The sequence below is a fragment of the Cetorhinus maximus genome, chromosome 16, assembly GCF_964194155.1.
Source record: "Cetorhinus maximus chromosome 16, sCetMax3.hap1.1, whole genome shotgun sequence".
Lineage (NCBI taxonomy): Eukaryota > Metazoa > Chordata > Chondrichthyes > Lamniformes > Cetorhinidae > Cetorhinus > Cetorhinus maximus.
In genome coordinates, this window is record NC_135894.1 from 43,116,732 (window position 1) to 43,130,229 (window position 13,498).

A 13,498-nucleotide genomic window follows, 5' to 3' on the forward strand; every position below is an offset into this window, starting at 1 on the left:
TGGAAGCAGAGTCTTTGAATATTTTTAAGGCAGAGGTGGATAGGTTCTTGGTAAGCAAGGGGGGTGATAGGTTATCGACAGTATGTGGGATGTAGATTTCAGGTTACTATCAGATTAGCATTGATCTTATTAAATGGTGGAGCAGGCTCGAGGGTCTGAATGGCCTACTCCTGCTCCTTGTTCGTATGTTCGTTTATGCCCAAATCAATAGCAAGGAATCTGACTCCTGAATATATTATGTGACATAGATATGTGCAATTATTTGCATTGAACAGATAAGCATACACAAACGCTCTATGGAGAAAGGAATTACATAAACATCTTCATGAATGTTCATTGTGTACAGTGATGAGGCCTTACAAAAAAGATGACTCTTTGTTGAATCATTGCCTGAGCTGTAACTTTTTTCCCCTTTTAAATATTCTGTCCCATCCAGCAGGTTAAGTGGGGATTTTTTCCCATATATAGCTCTGTAATTTAAGTGTCTCAGCTGAAGAATGGCATGTGTTTACTTTGATTTTCCTTATTATCCCATATTTTTTGTACCTTCCCCGAACCTGAGTTCAGAATGTCACAGGATGACCAATTTGTTGGTATACAAACACCCTGCGCCACATGGCTGTGAAAATTTTCATTTTATCTTATAAGACTCGATATCATAAGATCTGAAAGCTTCTGACGTCTTAGCCAATTCAACTGGCAAATAATTGCCCACTGGCATTTACTATCAAACGTCACACATGAAGAATAAGTTACTGGGCAAGTTGCCAAAGGAAATGTGGCAGCTGTAGAACTGTGGAAGGGAGGCAGTGTCGCAGTGGAAAATAGGAATTACAGTAATCCAGAGATCCGGGTTCGAATCCCACCATGACAGATTCTTTAGGGAAAGAAATCTGCTGTCCTTACTTGGTCTGGCCAACATGTGACTCCAGACCCACAACAATGTGGTTGATTCCTAAATGCCCTCTAGCAGGCCTGGCAAGCCACTCAGTTGTATCAAACCGGCATCAACTTAGGCACTGGAAATTACAATGGCAAACTCAGCCCTGTCGACCCTGCAAAGCCCTCCTTATTAACATCTGGGGGCATGTGCCAAAATTGGGGGAGCTGTTGCACAGACTAGTCAAGCAACAGTCTGACATAGTCATACTCATGGAATCGTACCTTACAATGTCCCAGACACCACCATCACCACCCCTGCAGAGGTGGTGGCACAGTGGTATATAGTTGGGAGGGAGTTGCCCTGGGATTCCTCAACATTGACTCCGGACCCTATGAAGTCTCGTGGCATCAGGTTAAATATGGACAAGGAAATCTCCTGTTGATTACCACGTACCTGTCCCCTCCTCAGCTGATGAATCAGTACTCCTCCATGTTGAACACCACTTGGAAGAAGCACTGAGGGTGGCAAGGGCACAGAATGTGGAGTGGGTGGGAGACTTCAATGTCCATCACCAAGAGTGTCTTTGTAGCACCACTACTGATCGGGCTGGCTGAGTCCAAAAGGACATACCTGCTGGACTGGGTCTGCGGCAGGTAGTAAAGGGAACACAAAAGGGAAAGATACTTGACCTCATCCTCACCAATCTGCCTGCCACAGATGCATCTACAGCAGCGGTAAGAGTGACCACCACACAGTCCACTGTGCTAAATGGGATAGATTTTGAACAGATCACACATCTCAAGACTGGGCATTCATGAGGCACTGTGGGTCATCAGCAGCAGCAGAATTATACTCAACCACAATCTGTAACCTCATGGCCTGGCATATCCCTCACTCTACCATTGCCAACAAGACAGGGGATCAACCCTGGTTGAATGAAGAGTGCAGGAGGGCATGCCAGGAGCACCACCAGGCTTACATAAAAAGTAGGTGCGAACCTGGTGAAGCTACATCTCAGGACTACTTGCATATCAAACAGCATAAGCAGCAAGTGACAGACAGAGATAAGTGATTCCACAAGCAACGGACCAGATCTAAGCTCTGCAGCCCACACATCCAGATGTGAATGGTGGTGGACAATTAAACAACTCACTGGAAGAGGAGGCTCCACAAATATCCCCATCCTCAATGTTGGGGCAGCCCAGCACATCAGTGCAAAAGATAAGGCTGAAACATTTGCAACAATCTTCAGCCAGAAGTACCGAGTTGATGATCCATCTCAGCCGCCTCCGGAGGTCCCCAGAGTTGCAGATGCCAATCTTCAGCCAATTTGATTCACTCCACATGATATCAAGAAATGGCTGAAGGCACTGGATAGTGCAAACGCAATGGACCCTGGCAATATTCCGGCAATAGTACTGAAGACTTGTGCTCCAGAACTTGCTGTGCCTCCTAGCTGAGCTGTTTCAGTACAGCTACAACACTGGCACCTACCAGGCAATGTGGAAAATTGCCCTGGTTTGTCCTGTACACAATAAGCAGGACAAATCTAACCCGGTCAGTTATCGCCTCATCAGTCTACCCTTGATCATCAGTAAAGTGATGGAAGGAGTCATCAACAGTGGTATCAAGTGGCACTTTCTTAGAAATAACCTGCTCACACTTGCTCAGTTTGGGTTCCACTAGGGCCACTCAGCTCCTGACCTCATTACAGTCTTGGTTCAAATATGGACAAAAGAGCTGAACTCCAGAGGTGAGGTGAGAGTGACTGCCCTTGACATCAAGGCAGCATTTGACTAAATGTGGCATCAAGGAGCCCTAGCAAAATTGGCATCAATGGGAATCGGAGGGAAAACTCTCCACTGGTTGGAGTCGTACCTAACAAAAGGAAGATGGTTGTGGTTGTTGGAGGTCAATTATCTCAGTTCCAGGACATCACTGCAGGAGTTCCTCAGGGTAATGTCCTTGGCCCAGTCACCTTCAGCTGCTTCATCAATGACCTTCCATCATAAGGTCAGAAGTGGGGATGTTTGCTGATGATTGCACAATGTTCAGCACCATTCGTGGCTCCTCAGATACTGAAACAGTCCATGTCCAAATACAGCAAGACCTGGACAATATCCAGGGTTGGGCTGACAAGTGGCAAGTAACATTCGTGCCACCCAAGTGCCAGGTAATGACCACCTCCAACAAGAGAGAATCTAACTATTGCCCCTTGACATTCAATGGCATTACCATCATTGAATCCCCCACTATCAACATCCTGGGGGTTAGGGCTAGGGTTAGCAGGTCAGAGGCTAGGAATCCTGCGGTGAGTAACACACCTCCTGACTCCCCAAAGCTTGTCCACCATCTACAAGGCACAAGTCAGGAATGTGATGGAATACTCTCCACTTGCCTGGATGAATGCAGCTCCAACACTCAAGAAGCTCGACACCATCCAGGACAGAACAACCCACTTGATTGGCACCCCATCCAAAAGCATTCGCTCCCTCCACCACCGACAATGGTGGCAACAGTATGTACCATCTACAAGGTGTAATGCAGGAACTCACCAAGGCTCCTTAGACAGCACCTTCCAAACTCGCGACCACTACCATCTTGAAGGACAAGGGCAGCAGATACATGGGAACACCAACATCTGGAAGTTCCCCTCCAAGCCACACACCATCCTTACTTGGAAATATATCACTGTTCCTTCACTATCCCTGGGTTAAAATCCAGGAACTCCCTCCCTAACAGCACTGTGTGTGTACCTACACCACATGGACTGCAGCAGTTCAAGAAGGCAGCTCATTACCAGTTTCACTGCGGCAATTAGGGATGGGCAATAAATGCTGGCCTAGCCAGCGACACCCACATCCCACGAATGAATTAAAAAAACCAGCAAGGACCTAATGCCCACAGGAGGATGGCAAAAAAGCAAACATTTCTGGAAAAATATTGTCATTGCTTTAAATGTCCAGTTCAGCTTCCTATTAGTCTAGTCAAGGCTATGTCTTTTGGGATTTGACAGTTGCACTAATTGATTCCCATGTTAGTCGGCAATGTACTCCGATATTTTTTTATGTTCATGCGAGGTATGAATGCTGAACTGTGTTTATAATCATCAGTAACCCAAAATAGAGCGTTTTCGAGTTACTAGTGAATGCTCAAATTTAGTCAGTTCAGATGTCAATATGTCATTTTTTTTTAAAAAGTGGAATGTATATGTAATTGTGATTTATTTTGGAATGCTACCCAAAAGCGTTTGTTGCAAAAGTCACTTAATATAGTATTTTTGTGCAAGGCAAAATGCTCTTTCTGTCTAAATGCATGTCAGTTGACAACATTGGCTTGTGACAGTGTTCAAGAACTAATGCAGCAAATTCATTCTGGAATAGCAATTTGTCATCAGATTAACTAGTTGATTGAGTTCCAAAGGAGTTCAATTGGCATTTTAATAAAAGTAGAGGACAAAAATGGAAAATCTTTCCTGAATCTGTTTATGAAAATCTAATGAGTGTTCTTCATAATGCATCAACACTTTGTAAATTGTGTACAAATGAAAATTTAACTATTACATTCCTTTCATCTATGTACAGTGGTGAATGTGACTAGTGGCACAGTGCAGTATTGTGATGCACATGATAGACAGAAGAATCGCTCCTGTAATCCCCAGTATGGTCAGTTTGTAATCATGGCTTGGCCATATCTATTAATGCTTTATTATTTTCCTCCAGATGCTTACAATGAAAAAGATCTAATGCTCCACTGGAAGAATGAAAAGGAACCACTTAAGACAGATGAGCAGATTTTACTTGCTCAGTTTTTCATACAAGAATTCCGTGCATCAAGTGGACTTGCATTTTATAGCAGCACTGGTATGTTTCTCTTACTATAACAGATTTATGAATAATGGATAGCAGAGAGGAATGTACAAGACAGTAATACTACAGAGAGGAGTTCAATTGGCATTATACGATGTGACAGCAAATGATCAGAACTGTACCCACTAAGAACAGCTTCAAACTTGTTGGATACTCATGGTACATAGCAATAAGAGTTGTAACACTGCCACAGCTGTTTGGGCAATGCAAGTAAAGGGAAGTATAACCAGTCAAGAAGGTATTGATGGTGGAGAAAAAGTTACCACCCATAAACTGGATTTTTGTCAGTACAATGTCAATAGATTCATTGCTGATGAAGTAATAGTTGATTTAGCCTTTGTGAGAAATTGAACACTCTGGAGCATCATATGAAGTAAGAAGGTGCTAAATTAGATAATGTGAATTAACAATTCAGTCAGTGTTTTGGGGCAGCGGGAAAAACTTGGAATAAATTAGAGCAACAGGGAGCAATGTTGAAAAATTGACTCCTGGAGAATGAGCTTGGCTCATGATGGTTAGCAGGAGCAAATTACAAAACAGATGGGGTGACTGGTATAGAGTTGCTTATTCCAGAATGGGTGTGATGCAGAATCCCAAGGAACATGCAGAGAAAAGTCCTGGGCTCATTCCAAAGAATTTGAACCTTGGAAAGCAGCATGAGCCAAGGTAAACTGAGGAGTAATGTTGAGAGGGGTGTGGGTTTGAGGGAATTGAAACAATCGAAAGTGAAAGAGGCTATGACTAAATGAGATGAAGAGGAGAATGCACAGCAGGGCCCAGAGATTATGAAAAAGGTATGAGTAGGAGGTTGAAGTCCAGACTGTACGTAAAGACGCACATGTAAATGGTCAGAAAAGGAGACCTTCTGTTAATTGTACATTAATTGTGTTTAATTATATGCAGGTGGTGGGCATTAACTGGGGCTTCACTTGTGTCCTTAGGAATAGACACAGACTGAAATTGTAGTTGTTGGGTTAGGAGGTACATGCTTGTAATGTGTAACTCTGTAAATAAATGCTTATAAAAGTGTGGAAAGATTGGCTCGGCTCTAGTCTTCATCAACTGGCTTTCTGGACTATAACACCTTAAATTACATAAACCTTTGGCAGCAAGCAAAGGAGATCCTTAGACTCCAGGTTTACCTGAGAAATGGAACCTGCCCAATTTTTGGGAACCTACCTTAATAAGAAAATGCCAGGCAGAGGGCAGCAATGGAGCTCCAATTCAGGAGCCAGTAGGGAAATGAAGATTCAGCTCAGAGCCAAAAATTGGCAAAGACCAATCCATGAGGCAATGGAGAAGAAAAATTCAGTTTAGAAGACTTTAGATGAGTGACATTTATCCAGGGGCCATTGGAAGAATGGGAAAGATTGGGGAGCTATTGGAGGAACACTGATCATGAATCATCAGAAATTGATCCAAGGTACCAGTGGAGAACTGAATAAAAGCAAAATACTGCAGATGCTGGAAATCTGAAACAAAGTCAAAAAATGCTAGAAAAACTCAGCAGTTTTGGCAGCATCTGTAGAGAGAGAAACAGAGTTAATGTCTCAAGTCTGTATGACTCTTATTCAGAGCTCTGAAGAAGTCATATGGACTCGAAACGTTAACTTTGTTTTTCCATCATGTTTTATCTTTATTAGTGGAGAACTGGAATTTGACGTGGGAAACTAGTAGAGGAGAAGAGTGAAGCTCATGGACCTTGGAGAAGGGTCTAGCCCAAGAACTAGTGGAAGATTGAAATATAGCTCTGATGATCAATGAGACTCTGCAGCATGGCCCAGAACTGAGGACAGCAACAAACTTCAATACAGGAATTAGCATAACAGTAGACTTCAGTGTGGGAGCCAATGCAGCACAAACATAAATCGCAGCAAATAGTGGAGCCCACCTCAGAAATGAGAACATGCTTGGCATTTAACACACAGCAAGGCAATGTCCAGAAACCAGAGGAACATTCAGAAGCACAGGAAATAACTTTTAAAAAAATTACCTTTGGCAGCCGGAAAGCAGGGACACCTGTCCCTGCCACCCCCAGATTGTCCTGTAGTAATGTAGAGTTTTGTCATCAGAGACGTCCCAGGTGGACCAATAGCAGCAGAATCTCAATGGCATAGGAGTCCAATGATCCTGATAAAGGAGAACTGATGGATATATTTGGATTTTCAGAAGGCCTTCAATAAGATGTCACACAAGACGTTATTGTATAAGATTGGAGCTCATGAGATTGGGGATAATATATTAGTATGGGTTGTGCCTTGATTAACAGACAGAAAACAGAGAGTAGGAATAAAGAACTCATTTTTGGGATGCCAGGGTGAAACTAGTGAAGTGTTGCCAGGATCTATAATTGGGTATCAGCTATTTACAATCTATAACAATTTAGATGAAGGGATCGAGTGTAATATATTAAGTTTGCTGATGATACACAGTTGTGAGTAGAATGCAAAGAGGCTGCAAAGGAATATAAACTGGTTAAGTGATTGGGCAAGAGGATGGAAAATGGAATATAATGGGGGATGCGTGGAATTATTCACTTCAGTGTGAAAAATAGAAAGCAGAATGTGTTTTAAAAGGTGAGAGACTAGTAAGTGTTGATATTCAGGGAAATATGAGTCCTCCTGCACAAACTGTAGAAAGTTAACATGCAGGTACAGGAGGAATTAGGAAGGTGAATACTATGTTAGCCTTTATTGCAAGGGGATTAGATTATGACAGTAAGGAAGTCATGCTGCAATTATATAGGGCTTTGATGAAACCACATCTGGTGGTTTCTCTGTGTTGGGTGGGTCTCCTTACCTAAGGAAGAAAACACTTGCCTTAGAAGGGTGAAACAGAGGTTCTCTGGAGTGATTCTTGGGATGAGACAGCTATCTTTTGAGGAGAGATTGAATAGAATAGCCCTATATTCTCTGAAATTTAGAAGAATGGAAAATGATCTCATTGAAAAAATAAATTCTTAGAGGGCTTGACAGCTGAGAAATTGTTTCCCCTGGCTGGTAAGTCTAGAACTAGGGGCCTCAGACCAAGGGGTTAGCTATTTTGGATTGAGACTAGGAGAAATTTCTTCACTCAGCGGGTTATGAATCTTTGGAATTCCCTACTTCAGAAGGCTCTGGCTGCCCACCCGTTGAGTATGCTGAAGGCTGATATCGATAGATTTTTGGGCACTAAGAGATATAAGGAGAGGGTGGGAGAGTGCAGTTGAGGTAGAAGATTAGTCATGATAGGCCATGAGAGGAAATTTTACCAAAATTGTAACTTTTCTTTTCTCCTCAGGTTGGTACAACAGATTGTTTATTCATTTCATCCTAAGGAGGCACATTTTCTTTTTTCTTTTACAAACCTACTTTCCAACCATGTTAATGGTCATGCTATCTTGGGTTTCCTTCTGGATTGACAGAAGAGCAGTCCCAGCTCGGGTTTCACTGGGTAACTTATTTTTGTTTTCCTTATGTTTTAACTTGTGTTTATCAAAGTGAGGGATAGCAAAATGGCCAATGTCAGCATGAAGTACTCTTACATTAGATGAAAAGCACACTATTGTGCCTAGACCTAAACCTCACAAGGGGACTTTCTACAGCGCTGGTGCCAATTTTCCCATTTATCTCAATTAATGGGATGGACAATTAAGTGCTAGTTAGTACCAAATTATAAACACTTTTGTGCTGTATGCTTACATTCTCCAGAATCTGGATCAAATCTGCTCCCTATATTCATCTGGTTTCAAATAATTGGAATTGCTTCACCTCCTGTGACTATTTCTTGACATTAGTGGAAGAGTAAGAGAATGGAAATCAGTTTAATGTTGGAGGTTTATGTCTGGAATGGGGATCATGATATATTGAGGGGATCTTAGAAATAAAGAGATATACGTGTGTCTCCTCAAGCTTTTGTGCTACTTTTGTGACACATTCCCTGAAACTCTTTGCTGCTCATTATTTGGCTTTGTTCCATGCAAAAGAACAGATAATTAAGTTTCCTGCATTTACGCTAGTTATGTGCTAGTGTAGATTTACACCTGTATGTTTAGGTGCAGCATGCCCAAGGTCACTGGGTATCAGTGTAACTGAGATTTCTGAAATTTGATAGCCATTTTATTTGTGATTTAATTTTGTATTTCTGAGATCTGCATCAGTTTTAATCAAAGTGCTGTCAGTCTCAGTGACACAAAGCTTTTTTGGATTTATGCTCCTACCACAACCCTGCTCCCCGATGCTAAGAAGGACCAAGCATCGGGAATGGTTTTCCCAATGGCCATACCCCTGTACTGCATAATAATGGAAGAGGAAGAGAAGCAGCAGAGGCAAGAGCTCTATGAGAGTGAGACCTCAAAGCAGAAGTAAGCAGCCCACACACAATTATCTCTATTGGTGACACTGTTCTTGTGTCATTTATTCTGTTACATATGCACCACAGGAAATATGGCTGTAAGGTCCAATTGGCAACATCAATACAAAAACTTGTGCCAATTTTGGTGTAAGTGGCATTGATGAAATTCCATGCTTTTCAATCCAAACTGCATCATCTGACTTTTGATATTAGTGCATAATTCTGAACCGCCTGCATTTAAGTTAACGTCATGTTTTAAATTTAGTTTGGTTCAGTGCACTCCTTCCGAAAAAGCCCATTAAAATGCTTTCTGAAAATGTTATACTTCGTTGATCCCTGAAAGCTTTTGCTTGAACTTGTTGAGATCGTATATTTCCAATAGCACTGGTGCTGGTCACACAGGATTCAAGGTTGCATTCCTTCTAAGTTGCTGCTGGTGACAGTGCTTAGAATTGTTTCACCGCTACCATCGTGGATTGGTCAAAAAAAAGGGACAAAGTCTCAGTAGAATTGGGGATTCTGGCCACAGATGGGTGATCCAGATTAGAATTAAGGGCCCAAGTTCTTATAACTACTGTCTGTCTCATACCATCAACAATACTTACATCTATTTCTTTCCACTGAAAGGAATAACAATTATTCTGACAATGTCAACAATTATAACTGGAGTGAATGCATCTATGCCTCGAGTATCTTACGTTAAAGCTGTGGATATCTACCTCTGGGTCAGCTTTCTCTTTGTATTCCTTTCTATAATTGAATATGCGGCTGTAAACTATCTAACCACTGTAGAAGAAAGGAAAAAAATGAAACAGAGAGAGAAGGTAAGCTGACTAACATTGTTAATTTCAAAAAATGTGTATACAAAATAGAGATTGAGAGTTCTTTAAAGGTTCACTTCATAAATTATGTAGAGTTTTTCGTTATCCGGTACCTGCATTCCAATGTGCTGAAATGTCGACTGTAACAATTTTAATATATCACAGTATCGTTCTCACAATGGCAACATCTACATTCACAACAAAATGCAAAAACTAATAGAGCTCTGCACATTCCATTCAACATTAATATTTACATCGGAAACTAATTTTCTTCTATAAAATTCAACAGGAAATTTCCCCCACCCTTGTTAATTAAGTCCTTATTTGCTTTCAAATGAAAAGCATCATCAATATATCAGCTTACAAATGGCTATTATAATTTAATGCAACTAAGGTAAATTATTTCTTCTTTAACCAATTTCACGTTGTTCTCTTAGAATAGGTTGCACTCAGTGCTGCTATTTATGGATAAATCAGCCAAAAGCAGCACTAAAAGCAGAACTTTTCAAGCTGCAGAATTGAATCAGTTAAGATTAGCCAGAGTCACAGGAGAACAGGGAAGAACAGCAGGGAGAGTAGGACCATGAAAGAGCATCAGGTCCACGAAAGGGAGGCAGTGAGCCTGGATGCAGGAAAGAGAAGTGGCAAGTGTTGCTAGAGTCAAGTAAAACGACTTAGAAGTTATGGGAGCCAAGGAGAATGGGACTTTGCTTTTTGGGAGTTGGAGGGAGTTAGTTACAGTAGTGAGGATGGGACAAGGAAGTTTGAACATGACATTTGCTGCATTTTATGGTTAAATCTGCATTTGGAGTAATCATCATTATAATTGGAGGAATGTGGATCTAGAGCAGGCCTGCATCATATAGGACAGCAGGTCTGCAGCTGGTGGCAGCACAGATCTGGAATAGTCCAACTCATCCAAGGAGAATTGATACACACAATGTCAGAGAGACTATTTTGTCAAGGAATCTGCATGCAAGACTGTCTAAAAGTTTAGTTTCTGAACAAAATGATCTTATTTGAAATGGTCTTTAAAGATTCCACTGAATTCCAAAGCACCTGTGCAGCAGTTTTCCAAAGAAAGGTAACCTTAATGTGGATATAATTTCTGGTAGCAAATTTTTAACATTAATTCAATACTGCCATTAGATGTGGAAAATAAAATTATGAATGTTTTACTGTTTATGAGCTATGTAGCACACAAGATGCAATAGGGGTGAATTTCTGCAGGGTTCTCCTACTGTAATACTGTAACTTCAGTGAGAGTCACATTGATTCCTGTTACACTCCATCTGTGATTATAACAGATAGTTGTCAGAAACTTGACAGAATTTCACCCCCATTTAATGGCACAAATGATTACTCCATGAACTGCATTTCTGCTCCAATGAGAGAAATGAGCATGGATTTTTCAGCTGTGTGTGTGTGTGTGGTAGTTGGTTGCAGCCAATTACTCAGATTGGCAGAATGTTTATCCCATAAAAACGTCCAGGGTCAGTCAAATTATAAGTGGCATGTCAGCTCATATTGCGCCTGCTGCTGACTCTGAGCAACGATTGCGCAAACATAAAGACCACATATGGTGGGGGCGTAAAGGTTGTGGGCCTTTAAAAAGGGTTATAGATATTTCGAAGATATATGTGAGCCTTCCTAAAGGCTATTTGGGCAAAAGAAATGGCTGGGAGCATCAAAAGACATTTGAAATAAATGTGGTGGCATGAAGCAGTTTAGAGAAGGTTCACTGGGCTGATTCCTGGGATGAAAGGATTGTCTGAGGAGGAAAGGTTGAGCAGGCTGGGCCTAAACCCTTTGGAATTTAGTAGAATGAAAGTTGATTTTATTGAAATGTACAAGATTCTGAGGGCTTGATAGGTAGATGCTGAGAGTATGTTTTTTCTCATGGGGGAATCCAGAACTAGGGGACACAGTTTAAAATAAAATGTCTCCCATTTAAAATGGAGATGAGGAGGAATTTCCTCTCAGAGGGAGTTACTCTATTGTTACATTGAAAGGAAGAAAGGAGCTGATTTTAAATAAAACTGAAATTATTTGAAAGTAGATTAACTTGATTTTACAGAGTTGAAGATGCACTTAATAAATTACATTATAGTAAATAAGTTTGCAAATAAGAAGGTTTTTTTTTAAGAACTATTGAATTTTATACAGGGCCCAATTTTAACCCATTCAAAACCCACTCACTTATAGAGTTAAAATTGGGCCCTAACAGTCAATTTAATTTTATGCAGCTATCTCAGTACTAGTGATAATCACAAAAGCGCTTTCATTTTTCAGTTTTCAGATTCCTTTAGGTTGGATCAGACGCAAAACATGGCTTTTGATGGCTGCTACCATGATAGCCAGCTGGACCTGTCAGACTACACCGAAGCTCGTTTAAGTGTAGCAAATACTGAAGCCAGAGAACGTGTATCCTGTCCAAATACAGATGGTCAACAGTTAAGAAGGAAGAAATCTATCAAGGGGAATGTCACTGCAATTATTATAAAGAACAATCATGCTATTGATACCTACTCAAGGGTTTTATTTCCTGCAGCATTTATTCTTTTTAATTTCATTTACTGGTGCTTATTTTCATAAGCTTTTGTCATTCCCAACCTTTTGTATGCTGAACCCTAGAAATTGGGTCATGTAGTGCCCATTTTCAGGTGCTACGCAGTCTCTTAAGGCTCAAAAATGGGCAGCCATGGAATGTTATCTTGAACTAATGACAGGTTTCACTGAACAGGAAACAATGGCCCACCATAATACAGTCTTTTGGTCCAGTCTGGGGAGAGTTCATAATTTATAGGATACTGATATCATTTTACTAACTTATTTTTAGTAATATTACATTCTCCAAAAGATCTGAGGCAGAATATTAGAGAACATAACGAAAATAAAGTATAGCCAAATGCAAGAACCTGAATGCATACTGGAGTACAAGTGAAAAAGACAACATAAATCTCATTAATTTTTGAATCTGATAGAGTTTAGCTGATATATTCAAACTGAATGCAATGTCAGCCTGAACTGTATTACTGTATATATTATGAACATGATACCAAATTTGCTGGAAATTATCTTAAAATACAGGAAAATATAAATTAATTTCAAAGTGTAGACTTCCCACTGTCTTTCCTGCTAAGTTTTAACTATTGGTTCTTTCAAAAGTTTTAGTAAAGAACTTGTATTTATGAAGCATCTTATCACATACATCTCAAAGCACTTCACAGTCAATTAGTTACTCTTGAAGTGTAGTTGTTAAGCAGGCATAGCCCCACAAACAGCAAGTCAGATGAAAGACCAATTAATCTGTTTTTGGCGGGTTTTTTTGTTATTCTTTCATGGGATGTGGGCGTTGCTGGCTAAGATAGCATTTTTATTGCCCATGTGAAGGTGGTGGTGAGCCGTCTTCTTGAACTGCCGCAGTCCATGGAGCGGGGAGAGACACAGGTAGGACACTGAGAGAACTCTATAATCTTCTTTGAAAAGTATCACGAAACCTTCTATATCCATATGAACAATGGGACAGGGCATTTATAGAAAATAGTTTGTGTGGCAGAATTATCCAAATTAACAAAAGAACGTAAAACATA

The 13,498-nt window shown here is 40.7% G+C and overlaps 1 protein-coding gene across 1 annotated transcript in view; it reads left to right on the plus strand.

Annotated features, from left to right (window-relative positions):
* Nucleotides 1-12,996, plus strand: part of LOC144691945 (gamma-aminobutyric acid receptor subunit rho-3-like) — a 35,626-nt gene extending 22,630 nt beyond the window's left edge. The window contains exons 6-9 of the mRNA XM_078560510.1: nt 4,606-4,746; nt 8,032-8,184; nt 9,712-9,908; nt 12,198-12,996. Coding sequence (XP_078416636.1) covers nt 4,606-4,746; nt 8,032-8,184; nt 9,712-9,908; nt 12,198-12,500 — 794 coding nt within the window. The 3' untranslated portion in view covers nt 12,501-12,996. The remainder of the gene's footprint in view (nt 1-4,605; nt 4,747-8,031; nt 8,185-9,711; nt 9,909-12,197) is intronic.
* The last annotated feature ends 502 nt before the right edge of the window (nt 12,997-13,498 follow it).